The sequence below is a fragment of the Scatophagus argus genome, chromosome 1, assembly GCF_020382885.2.
Source record: "Scatophagus argus isolate fScaArg1 chromosome 1, fScaArg1.pri, whole genome shotgun sequence".
NCBI classification, from domain to species: domain Eukaryota; kingdom Metazoa; phylum Chordata; class Actinopteri; family Scatophagidae; genus Scatophagus; species Scatophagus argus.
Window position 1 is genome coordinate 18763775 of NC_058493.1, and position 15882 is coordinate 18779656.

At 40.4% G+C, this 15882-nt stretch overlaps 1 protein-coding gene across 2 annotated transcripts; it reads left to right on the plus strand.

Moving 5' to 3' along the window:
* The first annotated feature begins 727 nt into the window (after positions 1-727).
* Positions 728-15254, plus strand: slc17a6b (solute carrier family 17 member 6b). Of its 2 annotated transcripts, XM_046389141.1 has the most exons (13): positions 728-1374; positions 1470-1650; positions 3094-3349; positions 4296-4414; positions 6146-6260; positions 7671-7758; positions 7901-7987; positions 8337-8479; positions 8701-8850; positions 9556-9688; positions 10030-10140; positions 12142-12269; positions 13117-15254. In XM_046389141.1, the coding sequence occupies exons 2-13, from the start codon at positions 1577-1579 to the stop codon at positions 13456-13458; spliced, it is 1746 nt and encodes a 581-aa protein (XP_046245097.1). In that variant the 5' UTR covers positions 728-1374; positions 1470-1576; the 3' UTR covers positions 13459-15254. The 2 variants fall into 2 exon arrangements, with proteins under 2 accessions (XP_046245097.1, XP_046245087.1); XM_046389131.1 differs by lacking the exon at positions 728-1374 and having other exon boundaries at positions 1433-1650.
* The last annotated feature ends 628 nt before the right edge of the window (positions 15255-15882 follow it).

Sequence of the window (15882 nt, forward strand, 5' to 3'; positions counted from 1 at the left end):
TAAACTCACACTGAGTAACTTTCACATTCATCCTTAAACAGGTGGATGTGAAAAGAGCTAAAGTGTCAAACTCTTCACATACACCAAGTTCAAACATCCGAGTGAAACAACAAGAAGCAGAACATATTGAGTGAAAGGGGGCTTTTAGACGAAAATAAACATAACTACTTCATAAAAGATGGCTTCACAAAAATATGTAAAAAGTAAATAAACGACGATAACGGGCTCGAAATGAATTCAGCACCAACACTCTCACCACCAGGTGGCGCCCAATACCAACAAATGGCAAGAAAGAAACATCGCTTTTCTCCTTTGGCTTTTGTCCACTTAAACTTCTAAACTGTTATTATTATCATTATCTTATCTTATCTTATTTTTTGATTATGTGAATTATAAGTCTAGGTGTAGCCTTCTTATTATTTGGCTAAATTTGGTCTTCAAAACCTTCAGACGGACACGTATCATCGGTGGAAATCTTATGAACCAACCTATTCAAGAGGGACAAAAATGCTTGGGGAAAAGGGGGAAATGTTAATCATCATGCCTCTTTGGGAAGATGTGCTTCATGGAAATATAGGAGACACTTAAATTATTGATGGATTCCTACGATGAGGAGAGGAGCTGGGTGGGGTGGGGGGGGTGGGGGCATCCTCCAGTGCTCATTTGGTTTCCATAGCACCGCCCTCCGGAGACCTGCAGCTTTCATACATGGGGTTGACAGTCCTTGTTTTTGTTTTGTTATAAACAAGTATATGTACTCTCTAAGCATAAAAAACCGCCATATAAAAACATGCAAACTAAAGCGAGTTGTATTAAATCTTAATATTATTAAAAGCTGAGATAAAAAAGCGACAGAGCAGAACTATAAAACATGCCCTCCTCTTCCCCTCCCTAATCTCAGTAAAATCACCCACAGAAACGTACCCATACTGTACATGTACACTAGCATGTTACATTTCTACTCCAGCCTTGGGTTATTAGCGCCGTGCAGCTGGCCAGATGTTGGACGCGGAGCTGCTGCCGCTGACCTCGGTGCTGAACACGACGTCAGATGAACCTGCGCTCACCACAGGAGACACGATAACAGCCTCACTCCCTCTTTGATTTACTCAAGCCACTCCAAACAGCCACTTCTGCTTTCTAAACTTTGAGCTTTTTATTTTTCCATTCACCCCCCTCCCTCCTCTCCCCATCTCTCTCTCTCTCTCGCCCTTTTTTTCCCCTCCTTGTTGCTGGGGGTCCATCCCGCTCTACGACGCTGGCTTTCGTTGTCGTCGTGATGGCACTCGGCGCGGCTACTGTACGCCAGGCAGGAGATGAGTTGGTGGTGGATGAAGGCGCACGGCTCGTTTGATTGCCCCGCTTTGCACGGAGGTGTTTTCTCATTGTGAAAATTTGGTTCGTCCTTCTGGATCGTCGCCTCGCTGGACTCAGATTTATTTTAACTTGGTTTGTTGTTTTCCTCGTAGCCGCTGCGGTCGGCCATCCTGCGCCGTAACATGACGAATAAGCAGTAAATAACAACTAAAATAACAACGAGAGTATTGAGAAATAGGCCCACAGACACAAACTGGATATGGAGGCTGTGAAGATGAGAGCCACGGCGGGGGTGAAGGAATTTGCGGGGAAGGCCCTGGGTCATATGCAGAGGTAAGGACAGACATATATTTATTTATATATATATATATATATTTAATCATCTTGATTGGCGCTTAACAATTTGTGAAAGTGATTTTAACCACACACGAGTCAGGATAGTGTGTGGGTTTGCAGGACACCGAATATTGTTTTACAACCGACGGGGATCTCTTGTCACGCCTCTAGAAGTGAGAAGAAATTATGCAATCAAGTGTGTGTGTGTGTGTGCGTGTGTGTGTCTGAATGACAGCGTGCACACTATCCGATGCGGGGCCTGTACGTGAATCTCATTAGCAGGCAGGTTATACAGGACGTGCAGGCCACGAGTGAATTATTTCGTGGTTTCATTCATAATTTGCAGTGCATCTCATAACATCTTTAACAGCGTGATCTGGAAGCCATCTGGATTGAGCTGGAGTTTCTTCAAGGCGTGTTTCTGCATTTGTGATCGAGGAAATAAAAGCGTAGACAGCCAGTTAGATTTATTGTTGCCTTGTGAATTCGCCTGTAGTGTCTTTTTAAGCATATTTGGGGGCACAGTACCTTCAGCTCTGAAGGAGAAATAAATGAAAAGTAACGCAAATTTACTGATGAGCTGAAGTTTGGCTTTCGTTTGTCCTGTTTTTTCTGAGTACACATAAATCAGGCCGTGAATTTCACTACAAGCCATACATTAATCTGCATTTTATTCGTTTCTTTTTCTTTTATTATTAATTAGCCCGGATTCTTTTCATCCTTTCCGAGACACAGGGATTTAAATATCTTTTTTTCTTCATTTTTGCATTTGGAAATGAAACGCGTATTGCGAGTAAATGTGGCTTTCCTGGAGAAAAAGAAAAAGAAAGAGGAAGGGAGAGGGAGGTTGAGGAAAGCCCACGGCCGTGTGTCAGAAGGCTGGAGCTGCTGCTCGGTCCCGTGAATGTTAATGAGAGTGGAAGTGAGGGGGGCTGCTGCAATGCGGTACAGTCAGGGTCATGTTCGCCTGCTGCGAGCTCCACGGGCGAGATCTGTTGTTATTCTTTTCATTTCATCTCATTTCTTTAACTCACACACATATGTGGTTTTAACTGGTTGTCCGTCTCTCTCGGGTTATCTGACGTGAGCCTCATCACGCTCATTTTAGCTTGACAGAAAAAAAAAATCTTCTCCTGTCAAAAGGAAAATACAGGATGGAGGCCTCAGCGTCCACGCAGCTGGCTCATTGTGGTGATTCATGCATTTCTTCCACGGAGATGACAAGAAATCTCTGATAGGCACACCCAAAGCTCCCGAGTATCCATACAACAAATATTCACGCAAAACATAAATTTAAAAAAAATTGGCCTTCTTGGATAGATTTTCCATTGTGTGAGGGATTTTAGATCTCTCTTAGATCATCTCATGTGATGATAACTTTATTTGGGTGTCGGTGGACACACACACTTGCTAGACACTGTCCCCACCTGGCTGTTGCAGGGTGATGGAAAAGAGACAGAAAACCGGGGAGGTGATCGAGCTGACAGAGGATGGGCGGCCCCGGGAGGCCGCGGAGAAGAAACCCCCGCTGTGCGACTGCAAGTGCTTCGGTCTGCCCCGCCGCTACATCATCGCCATCCTGAGCGGCCTGGGCTTCTGCATCTCCTTCGGTATCCGGTGTAACTTGGGCGTGGCCATAGTGGGCATGGTCAACAACAGCACCATCCACCAGAACGGCAAGATCATCATCAAAGAGGTGTGGCAAAGGCGCCAAGCCGTCCTGACGTGAAAAGAGCGTAAAGGCACAAGACGCCCGAGTCTTATTTTAAAGGAAGAAAAGGAAAGGAAGCAGGAGAAAAATGGATTCATCCACATGACGCGGGCCTATAAGATATGTTAAGGCCTGCTGTGATGTTAGGCCACAAATCCAAAAGCCTTAAACCTTAAATGCCCCCACTAATAAGGTCTGATCAGCTTTTTAAAAAAGAAAGATTTAGTGGATATTTGTGCGTAAGATATCATCTGATAAGCAAAGGCCAACGATATATTTACACACACATATATATATATATTTAAAATGCCTAGATCATTCATGCGCCATAGACGCGGTCCTGTTTCAAGTCAGCTGTAGCTTTTCGATATGGTGCAGTTTTAAGAAGATCAAAGTCACCTCTGTAATGTGTGTGAAGGCAATGAAATTAATCACCGTTAATATCGCGTTATTTACAAAGCTAATTTCCCCGGACTGCGTCAGATTACTAAAGGGCAAATATGTGCAAACTTAAAAAAAAAAGAGGCACATGCGTTTAAAGATATGTCTCGGGATGTGAATCCACTACAGCCTCGGCCTGTGTGATATCAAAATGCGGGTAAAACGGAAGCATATTTTCAGATTTCTGCGCTTAGGCCAAATATTAATCAAATCAGCTGTTACACGCTTCAGCTTCTGGGTAGTTTTTTTCTGTGCAGGACACATGAACGATTTTGGTGATGAGGACAATATGTCATCTGATCGAAACAAACCGTCGAAACAAACAAAGCTTTAGATCAAGTCATTCACAGAATAAAATGTTATTAAATACTATTCTTTTAATGATTGGCTGAAAATGTAATAGCCCCCAGCTGAGGTCATTTAATAATATTTAACCCCAGTGTGTGTGTGTTTTATTTTTAGCGAGTTTGTTTTCCATATCATCCACCAGAAAGCCAAGTTCAACTGGGATCCAGAGACGGTGGGGCTGATTCACGGCTCTTTTTTCTGGGGCTACATCGTGACACAAATCCCGGGAGGATACATATCCTCGAGGCTGGCAGCAAACAGGTAGGCGGCACACCCCGCGAATCACCGTGAATCACAGTCACGTTCATCTGGCAGATGAAGCATTATGACTGTTCGTTATTATTTTTAAAAGAACCGATCGAACAGTTTGGCGTGGCTCTGCCTTCCTCCCACTCAATTTCTTTATCGTTTTCCGTCTTTGTTATTCTTAAAATTCGTAGGAAACGAAAATGAAAACACGAGCACTGGAATAAGTTCAGCCTACAAAAAAGAAAAGAAACAAATTCAAATCCCAAACCCACCAAGGCCTGACACGCACACACACACAAGAATAAGAATAATTCTTATTATGTACTGAATGAACAGGTCACAGTTATAGGCTGAGTACAATAAAGGCAGCAGAGAGTCATCTGCTCTGAAGTGATGCAGAGCTGCGGGCAGGGCACCGAGCCTGCAGCTCCCGGTGTCAGGGCTCTCCGCCACCTGTTAATGAGCTCCCTGGGGGGAGCCGGGTCTAATCTGTCGCTCTCTCAGGGCATGGACACCAGACCTTGTCTTGTCGCCAGAGGCTTTAATTCACATGAGCACTGCCAATGCGTCACCCATCACGATTAGCCCGGGCTATACAGACAATATAACATACGCACATTTTAGGGACTGAATGTCGACGTAGGCCTATAACCACAAAAAGGCAAAATGTTTCCGCTTGTGGCTCGACACCAGAGACCTTAATAAAGTATGATAATGGACGTATATAAATTAGAAAGCGAACAAATACTACATAATAGGCTAATAATAATTCCAGCCACTAAATCCACCTGCTATAGCCTAATGTTAATGCAGGCCCTTTTCTTTCTGTAAATGTTTGTTTTCCCGGTTGTCTGTCCCCCGTTCTGTTGATTGACGCCAGGATGTAATCGAATCAATTGGTCTGGTGCCCAGCGGTAGTCTCAACCGGATTAGGGGCTCGCGCCCCGCGCGCAGATGAGGGGGACAGGACGACGTGACATAAATGAGAAATAGCTCCGTGTTTATGGACGGCCTGGTCGTCCCCTGCGCCTGGCTTCAACTCAGCTGCTGCCTCGAAACAAAACATAACGTCCTTCCCTTCTCTTACCTTTATCGATGAAAAGGGAAAACCTGGCTTGGGATTTTAATGATAATGTAAAGTCATAATAGTCTAAGCAAATGTTCTAAAACTAGTTATCAATACAATGTCTGTTTGCGTCGGTTTAAACGTCAAACTAAAACGTCACGCGTAAAACACAAACCATATTTCTTGAACAAAGTGAAAACGGTTGCTAAGCGACATAGACGTAACGATGTTACAGTAAATGGGGCGTAGTCGTTTGAAATATTTAGTTCACCGACGTCAGATGAGCGCGTGCGGTTGCAGGGCCAATCAGAACCGAGGACACAACGTTCGAAGCGCGTTGCGTGCAATAATAACGCACCAGGGTTTGAACGTGACAGATTTATCCTCTTTTTCCAACGAGGAAATAAAGACAAATTGATTAAAACGGCCTTTGTTGGTAAAAATATAAATCGACTGTGTTTCATGGACATTTTTTGTGCAACTTGTGATTAAAAAAAATCAAGACCGACAGACCTGAAAGTAATTAGGGAGTAGTTAATCTTATGTTATATTTCGGTTCACAGTAGAACTAAGCTAAATTACACACATTAGGTTCAAGTGAGTTAACTATGAGGGAGTTGCTGTGTATAAAATGCCACATTTAAAACATTTCTATCCTTTTCACCTGTCATTTTCAGGGTGTTCGGTGCAGCCATTGTCCTGACTTCCACCCTCAACATGTTCATTCCCTCGGCTGCCCGAGTGCATTATGGGTGTGTCATTTTTGTGAGGATATTACAAGGTCTGGTGGAGGTAAGAGAATATCCAAAAGTATATTAAATCTTTTTAAAATCTTTTTTTCCCTTCGATAAAAATCATAGTGTGTTTGATGCACTGAATATTGTCTCACTAATAACAGATTATATGTGTCTGATGTAGGTTTACAATAAAACACTATACAAAGAGAATTCCTGCAAATTTTACTATACGAGAAAGCAAAGGAAGGAGTATACTGTCAATTAGATATTCAACCAGAAGAAATGTGAGAGGAGCTGCATTGATCCAGTCCACTACAGCTGAGTGTTTGTGGGATAGTCCACCTCCTTTTCTTTTTGTTTTTTTTCTTTTCACTGACACATTTTGTATCCTGGATGTGTAACACAACAACAAAGTACTGGTGACGGGAATGAGATGAAAAGCAAACTGCTGATAAGCGAAAGCATGGAAATCCTCTGGCTTTGTAGTGAAATGTGACACAGGTATCTGCTCGCTGTGTAGTAAATATCTGGCACACTGATGAAATTTGATTGTTGATTGAAAAATATAGAAAGCCTACAGCCTAAAGAAATTACAGTTCTTACATATGAAATGTGAAGATAAAGTTGTTTGTGGTCATCGCTTGTATCAATAGGAGATCTTTTTTTTTTTATGTTGCAGCACATCTTTGCTGGGTAAATGATAGTTTTGTGGAGAATAAATAAAAACAAGCTAATATTATAACCGAATATTCCTTTCTTTCTATTCTCTATTGGAGGCAATGCACAGCCCTCTTCAGAAAGTCCATGCAGATTGTATTTTTTTTTTCTACGCCAACACAGTTTGTTCAAATTAGCAGCTGATGAACATTTAATAGCTGCAGGGCTGCTTTGCTCCATGAACAGCTCATCAGGTCCTCCCTGCTCATGGCCACGTGCAGTTTGTTCATGTTAATTACAGGGGTGGAAAAGTTAATTGTTGCTAGCAATAATAGTTAGATATCTTTTGGTTTATGTTCATATTTAAAAGGATATTCCCTTCAAAGACTGTTTGCATATCCTATATTTAAATGATCCAGAAAAACAACAGAAAGGTAAAGCAATATAATGCCTTCATTATGTTCAAAATGGATGGGTAAAATGGAACAATTTTTTTCTCTTCACGTATGGATTTCAAGTCTATTATTTACTGGAATAATATTGTGTTAGAGCCATTAGAATTGGTGCAAACTAATTAATACATGCTGCCTTTAATTTGTTAATTGTGCAAATATTTATAACACATACACTGGTTGGATTTAAATCACTGTGCTTGCACACACTGCAGCTTCATGGGAAAATGGCTGACATGGAGCATCGACCAGTCTCATTCAATTCATACATTTCCATAAACATTTATGTTTGTATCAGAATATGGAGTCCCGGTGGGCTGCTAACTCTTTCTATGAATTCTGTGTGGTGTGTTTAGGGAGTCACTTACCCTGCCTGTCATGGTATCTGGAGTAAGTGGGCTCCTCCGCTGGAGAGGAGTCGTCTGGCCACCATCTCATTCTGTGGTAAAGGAAAAAAAAAACAATAATAATAATAATTAACAAAATAATAAAATATTTCTATTACACACACATCTATATTGATGTGTTGCATATATTGGTTAAGAATTCCTCTGAGCTTTGATCCTCTCCTCTCACTTCCTGTCAGGCTCTTATGCTGGTGCTGTGATAGCAATGCCTCTGGCTGGGGTTCTGGTTCAGTACTCTGGCTGGTCCTCAGTGTTCTACGTTTATGGTAAGACCTGCGTGTGTGTTTGGATACAGTGTTTTTAAGCCCTGTAGAAACCTTAAGAGTTTGACACTCAGAGAGTCCAGTGAAAGTCATATGGATTTTTCTAGGCAGACTAGCGGGTAGAGAGTATTGATTTCCTCCCTGCAATGTTTGGGTGTGTCAATAAATAACCCCCCCATCTCCCTCCCTTTGGACAGAATACAGTTAGCTTTCCTGTCTGGGTTTAATTCTCTCGGGCATTTTGGAAAGATCAGGCTGCCCAACTGTACTTACTGCTGAGGGCAAATTTAGCTGCAGTGTTTTATCTGTGACCATCTGAAGTTCTGACATGTTATCCGTCTGTAACATGCAGGATGTTTTGGTATCGTCTGGTATATGTTCTGGGTCCTTGTGTCTTACGAGAGCCCTGCTGAACATCCTACCATCACCGATGAGGAACGCTGCTACATAGAGGAGAGCATTGGAGAGAGTGCCAAGCTAATGGGTCCTGCTGAGGTGAGGGGACACCCTCCATAAAATACCCCTTACCTCCACCCTTAATAAAAGACAGTAATTTAGTCCACCCAGTTTTCAATCAATTTCAATGTTTGTGTTGTAAAAGGTTGTAGTTTCATAAGCGACTGCCATCACCCAATGTCTTTTGCCAGTGAGATGCTATCAAACGGGTTATATATATTTACGTGTAAAAGTAAATTCATTGTGACAATCTATTCCAGAAATTCAAGACCCCTTGGAGGAAATTCTTCACCTCTATGCCCGTCTATGCAATTATTGTGGCCAACTTCTGCAGGAGCTGGACTTTTTACCTGCTGCTGATTAGCCAGCCTGCGTACTTTGAGGAGGTGTTTGGCTTTGAGATAAGCAAGGTGAGCCTATACGACACAAGTCTGTGGATGAGTAGCCAACGTGGAGCTCAAACTGTGTGATCAATATGTGATAGATTCACAACATCAGTGTGTTAGAGCTGAGCATGTGACCTTGCAATCTCGGAATGAGTCACAATCAGAATCAATGTCAGTGGTAGCATCGGTTAACAATAGAAGTAAAAGGATGTTAAAGTGAAAGTTAAATGGCCTTGGTTGCCTGTAAAATCTGAATTTGAAAAATAAATAACCATGGAATAAATGACTCATAGAGTTTCTAAAATGAATGTAACTGTTGTTAAAATTGTAAGCTTTAAACTTAATGCCAACACTGCACCTAATGGCAACTTTTGTGTCTAATGCTGCACACAAAATCCTAAGAAGTCCCTAAAAATTTGATTTCATAGCTTCAGTATTTATGATCTTCAATATTCATGACCAAATAAGCAAAAAAGCAAAGTTAAAGGGGGTTGGGGGGATAGGGCATCTTTGGTTATTATTAAGAGATTAATGCTTGAAAATTCAGCTAATCTTTGTGACATGCTCATTTTGAGTGAATTCAAAATGAAAAACAAACAAACAAAAAAAGATGTGTCAACAGAATGGACGCTCCTTTTGACTAACAAACCAGCAGTTAGCGAGAAAGGCGTATTGTGATGCCCTGTTGTACGGCAGCTGATTGGCTTGATTTTCTGTATATGCTTGAAGGTTGGCATACTGTCTGCCCTGCCTCATTTGGTGATGACCATCATCGTGCCCATTGGTGGCCAGCTGGCCGACTACCTACGCAGCAGGAACATCCTGTCAACCACCACTGTCAGGAAAATCATGAACTGTGGAGGTGAGAAGTCTGAACCGAGGCTGAAATATCATTTTCCACACCTCTCTCTGCACAGCTACAGGGTGTTGCTTTCATGGTGTTAGATCCATATTGCTCTCTTCTTAGATAGGTTTAAGAGATGGTTGTGTTTATGTTTTTGCAAAAGTCTATCTGTTTGAAGCTCAGACACACAGTGGACTCACTGATTTTCACTGTGCATTGATTTTCTATCTGTCACTTACGTAATTGAGTGCAGACCATGTATCACGCTTAATTCAATTGGCACTGTGATGACCAACAGCCCGTGGGCTTTGTGTGTTTCTCTTTGTGCGTGTGTGTGACCTGCTGTCTGTCTCTGTTAGGATTTGGCATGGAAGCCACATTGCTGCTGGTGGTAGGATATTCCCACAGCAAAGGGGTGGCCATCTCCTTCCTGGTTCTGGCAGTGGGCTTCAGTGGATTTGCCATATCAGGTTAGCACCTTCATCAGATTGTAATTATTTAGATACCATTTAGGATATAATGCACTGAGTTAAAAATTCTATGATTACTGTTGGGGAAGTGTTTTAGTGGATCAAATGTTGCGTGGCTTTCACAGCAGAAGATCTGGAGAGTCTGTGAGAAGATAAATATTTGAATATTTAGGATAACTTTCAGAACAGTTACTGTCAGTGTAAGGGTACTCTGTCTTTCCCTAATCTTTAAAATACAGCAACACTTTGTGAAGAAAGTGAACAATGACTTTAGGTGGAATAGCTTATCTTGTTTATTAGCTGAGCGCTACATGACAAGATTGATTTGACTCTATATGTGTATGCTAAATACATCCCAATCGCCAAAATACATGTTGGTTGTCTGTAAACCAGGGATATGTTCAAAAATTACATTTCATATGTTGAAACTTAACATTTTAAATTTTGTGTTTTATGCTGTACTTAAAGTCTGGTTAGATAAGGCACAGAAACGCTCGGTTAGGGTTAAAGAAAAGAAAAGATCACATTTTACTTTGGCTTGGTTTTGTTTCGATCAAAAACAGCAGGAAACTCTCCTGATGTTTAAAATATTTGCATTAGTTGCCACAAATACAGCAGGAAAATCTACCAAAGGGTCTTCAAAATATCTGCTTTTGCCCCGAAATGTGCCAGCAGTCTCTAAAATGAAAAGGTTTGTTGGTTGAAGTGATCTGGAACGGTGGTCTCCTGCTTGGCAGCTGTCACGCCACCATCAGAGCATTTGTGTAGCTTAACATAAAGACAGAAAAGGGCTAGCTTAGTCTGAAGGTGACCAAATTTAACAACTCGCGCCTCTAAAGCTCATGATTAACATGTTATGTCTCGTTTAATTAAGGGAGAGCTGACATCCAAGAAGACATCTGGACGCTTGGAAAAAGCCAGCTGTTGTGCTCCCAGTCTTAATGTTTATTTAAGCTAACCATTTCCTGACTGTAGCTTCATATTTACAATACAGATGAGAGAGTGGTATCCATCTTATCTAACGTTTTGCAAAGAAGAGAATAAATCCCTCACCATTGAAATTGGGAGTAATGAGAAACTGTAGTGTTTTTATTTTACTTTATTTTATTCTTCATTTGAAGAACAAAAGAATAAAATAAATCAACACAGCAGTATGGGAAACCCAAACTGTGTTGTGTGTTTTCTGTACAAACTTAGAGTAGAAGTGATAATAAGACTTAAGATAAGACTTATAGTTTGTGTGTGTTTTTGGTCCAGACTCATATGTCCAGAGACATATTAACTATGACTGTGGGGATAACTGCATATAATATTACTACAAACGTCACTGACATGTATTTAAACACATACAATAACAAACAAATGTTTGTTTGATATTATCAGATAATGTTGCAGATAATGCAACATTATCGGATAATATCAAACATACCACTGCAAATGTAGAATGTATATACCACCATTGAGCTTAATCAATACCAGCCACATGCTGAAACACTTAGTCAGAGCATCAGACCCCAGATATCGTTTGCAACACATTTCCACTGACTGCCAAAATGAACCGTTTGTCTTTTTTTTCCCCAGCCATTCATTCAACAGATCTTCTCATGTTTGCGTTTAATTTTAGAGGATGCAAAGGTCTGTGTGCAAAATCAGTTTCTGGCCTGTTGTTCCTGAGGTTTCTCCTGGAGTGTTTAATAATTCAGTGCTAGCTGTCTCGGGGGGATTAGCCAAGCAGGCAGCTCGCGAGGACACTTAGTCATTCAGCCAGTCAGAGTGGGGGGAGGAGGAGAACGTGAGGCGAGTTGCTGCCTATTTCTACAATAAGATGGTCACCATTTGTGCTGCTTTTATTTACAGCTCTGTCCTGCTTCTGCTGCTTTTATTACATCATACATACTGTCACAATATTCACTCCAATTTTACATTTTCCTGGTGTAAAAAAAAAAACTAAAAAAAGAAAAATCAACAATGTTTTCATTTTATGTATTTTTTCCCCTTCAGGCTTTAATGTTAATCACCTGGACATCGCTCCACGCTATGCCAGTATTCTAATGGGCATCTCTAATGGTGTGGGTACCCTGTCTGGGATGGTGTGCCCACTGATTGTTGGTACAATGACAAAGAACAAGGTGAGAGCTTCTCCCTTCAGCCACCAAACATGGTAGTGTTTAATCCTCTCACTTCATGTGTGCAGTAAGTTTTAAAAAGGGCCAAAAACTGATTGGAGGCTGGTGTATGAACAGATAATGAATGACCATATAGTGAAACAATTCTAATAATTTGAAATATGTTACTGGAGAAGTTCAATCTGCCAAATATCATATATATAAAAGACCTTATAGCTTTGGTTGATTATATATAAGAAATATGTATATGTGTATCATATATATTCTGTATCCGCTTGATCTTGAAGCTTCGTGCTAAACTACAGTACAGTACGATATTCACAGAGGATACAATGTTCAAAGCAAAGACGTTTTTAATGGATACAATACAGATTTACCCAAAATTCAGCTGGGGTCACAAATATACTGTATTGTTTCACACAGCCTGCCTGGATCTCCAGTCGGCATTCATTTTCCCAGGAAATTTGTGATTGATGGCATACAAAACTGTATAGTGAAAGTGAGATTACGGGGAATCAGTCAAAATGCTTATTGTGTCATTATTCTCTGGCCATAAAAGAGTCGGCCACTCCAGTTTTTAGCAAACGTTACTTAAATGGGAGTAAATCACGCTTTTGTTGGGGACTGCTTTCATCTGCAGATTAATACACATTTGCTGTGGTAATGAGTATGGTATATAGCATGCTTAAGGTTTATCTTTTTTGATATATTTTGGATAACAGTTGAACAATTATTTGTATTCATTCATTTGTTCATATAATTATTGTTATATTTTCATGGGAATTGGATGACAAGAGGAGGTGCTAGAAACAGCTTTTTTGTGTTCCTTGCCTCTTACCTTCCTGTTCAGACTCGAGAGGAGTGGCAGTACGTATTCCTAATCGCCTCCTTGGTGCATTACGGCGGCGTGGTCTTCTATGGGCTCTTTGCTTCGGGAGAAAAACAGCCGTGGGCTGACCCAGAACTGACTAGTGAGGAGAAGTGTGGCTTCATAGACGAAGACGAGCTGGCAGAGGAGACGGGTGACATCACTCAAAATTATGGTGCCTTTGGAGGTCCGGCCAAGTCGTACGGTGCGACCACACAGGTGAATGGAGGCTGGGCTTCGGGCTGGGAGAAGACGGAGGAGTACGTCCAGGAAGAAGCGCAGAGAGCCAGCTATGGATACAGGCAGGATGAGGGCTACTCCTAGACCAAACACACAACCACCAACACATGAGCAGACTTATTTTTCTGAGTGTGTGTCAGTTTAGTCAGAAAAAAGAAAAATCTAAACACATGAGAAACAAGAAAAACTACAATCCATTGTTGTATTGTTTGCACAAATCCTAAAAATGAATTAAAAAAGTACAAACTCAATGTAAAAATCACTAAAATGTGTAAACCAAAATAAAAAATTTCAAGATATTCAATTGATAGAGGTGTAACACATATCAAATTGGCAGTCTGTAAATGTATTATTATGCATATTGATAATAGATATATTTATTTGGAGTGCAATTGTGTATAAACGTGAACATTCTCATCCCATCAGCAGAGGCTTCCTGACTACACTGAAGCGTAGGGTTACATAGAAGCTGCCTATCAGAAATGACCCCTTATTTATCGCAGTACGACGTCCTACAAGCCAGCCATTACAGTGTATAAATATGTCACTGCACAGCGTTGTTAAACAGAAACTAGACACTCTGTTGATATAGATTGTACTGTATCTCTCCTGAATGCACTCAGAGTAGTGTGTCCTTTTAATGCACAATATGACTTTTGTTTTCTTATCACTGGCTTCTGTGTGTGTGTGCGCGCGCGTGTGTGTGTAAAAGTCTAACATGTAAACGACTTGGTTTGACGAGTGATATATATTGACTTGTGATGACTGGTTACACTTGCATAAAAGTTAATAATGTCTGTCAAATGTTTTGTACACATGATCCATTTTATAACTCAGTACCTCTGCAGTTTGATTTTAGCTTTCGAAACCTGTCGCATCTCTGCAGTGTAGTGCCGGACTGAAGCCATTTTTATGATTATATTCCACACAACTGTCAAGCCAGTAAATGTCTAGTTGTACCAATGCATTTTTCAAAGATTTGTCTTAAATAGAACATATAACAGAGATAAGTAGAGAGTAAAAACATATAAGAGCTTATAGATTAAATCCAGACCTCGTCAGAACCAAGAGATTCATGTTCGTACACAAACTTATGAAGGGTTTGTGCAATGCAAAGACTTTTGGGATAGAAGCCAAAATCAGTATAAGAGTCTTGATATATTAGGGCAACAGAACTAATAATATTTAGAGAGACAGGAATAACTAAAATAGTATGAAATAAATATCTATATAATAAAATGGATAAGTGAGTAATTTCTCTATAACAAATATTTATGACTTAAAACAATCAAAGTTTTAACAAAGCTTCTTCACGTATTATTAAGAGTTTTAAGCTCAGAAAGTTTATCTGCTTCATCAGGACTGTTTGGATACAGTTTGACAAACAACTGTCAAATGGTTCTGATTTGTTGCTAAACTCAAAATCACCTTTTTCCAGTGCAGAAAAAAAAAATTAAATACTGAAAAAAAAATCTGTTGCGTCAAATAATCACAATCAAGATCTAAGCATTCATGCAGAAAGTGAGAAGCTGATTGAGAGAATATGTTTAAAATGTCAAATGACATAACAGAAGTTAAAGTGAACATTCCTAAACAAGTATTTGAATGTTTACGTGTATCTATCCTTAACAAAAAGTTCACCAAAACGGGAGATTTTCATTTTCATTTAGAAAGACGATGAAGACAGGAGGGGCAATAACAAAAGGTGTGCAATTTTGGACTGACATTTGTCCATTTCCTTTACAGAATGGAGGCGATACGAGACATTTTATGAATTAATGTGTAATGTAATGAGCTGTCGTTACCTTTGGGAGTCTGGTCATGCAAAGTGTTGTAGGCAAACCACAAACAAGCCTCCAAAAGCTGTTATGTCCTCATTCTGCACTGGTCTGAAACGGGGCCAATTTTGTTTCATTTGTCATTGTCTATGGAAACCTTGAGTAAGCACTTCACAATACTGATGTGTGTGGATGTGTATTTATGCATGGAACAAAGTGAAATTTGTAGTATGTCGTTTTCTTCTTTTTTTGCCTTTCCTTTCAACCTTTTTCGTCTTTGTCTCAGAAACTGTTACTGATGCTTCAATTTCTTTGCACAATTAACCAAAGGTGAAGAGCAGAGCTGGGTTTTAGCTGGAAATCAAACATTTTTAAAAGGGAGTACAGACCATCAGCAGCAACGAGGCTCCAGCATACGGACCCCCCAGTGTGCAGGTGGCACCAAACATTACTCAGTGTACAAAGCAATAAATCCATAGTAACAGTTCTGGTCAAACATCATGAACAGTCATTATGTAACCGTTTTTTATGCATTTGTTTAAAAGTCGTGTTTTTTGTGATAAAAAGGAAAAAAAATGTAGAAAATAAACACTTGTAAAGAAAATAAACTTAGCTATATATGTACGAAACAATAGTAATAGAGTCCAGCACAAACGTCTTTGACAACAAGGAAGTGCAAGGAGTTTGTGACGGGGCTGCTCACCAGATGAGAATGATAAAACGAGCTCCG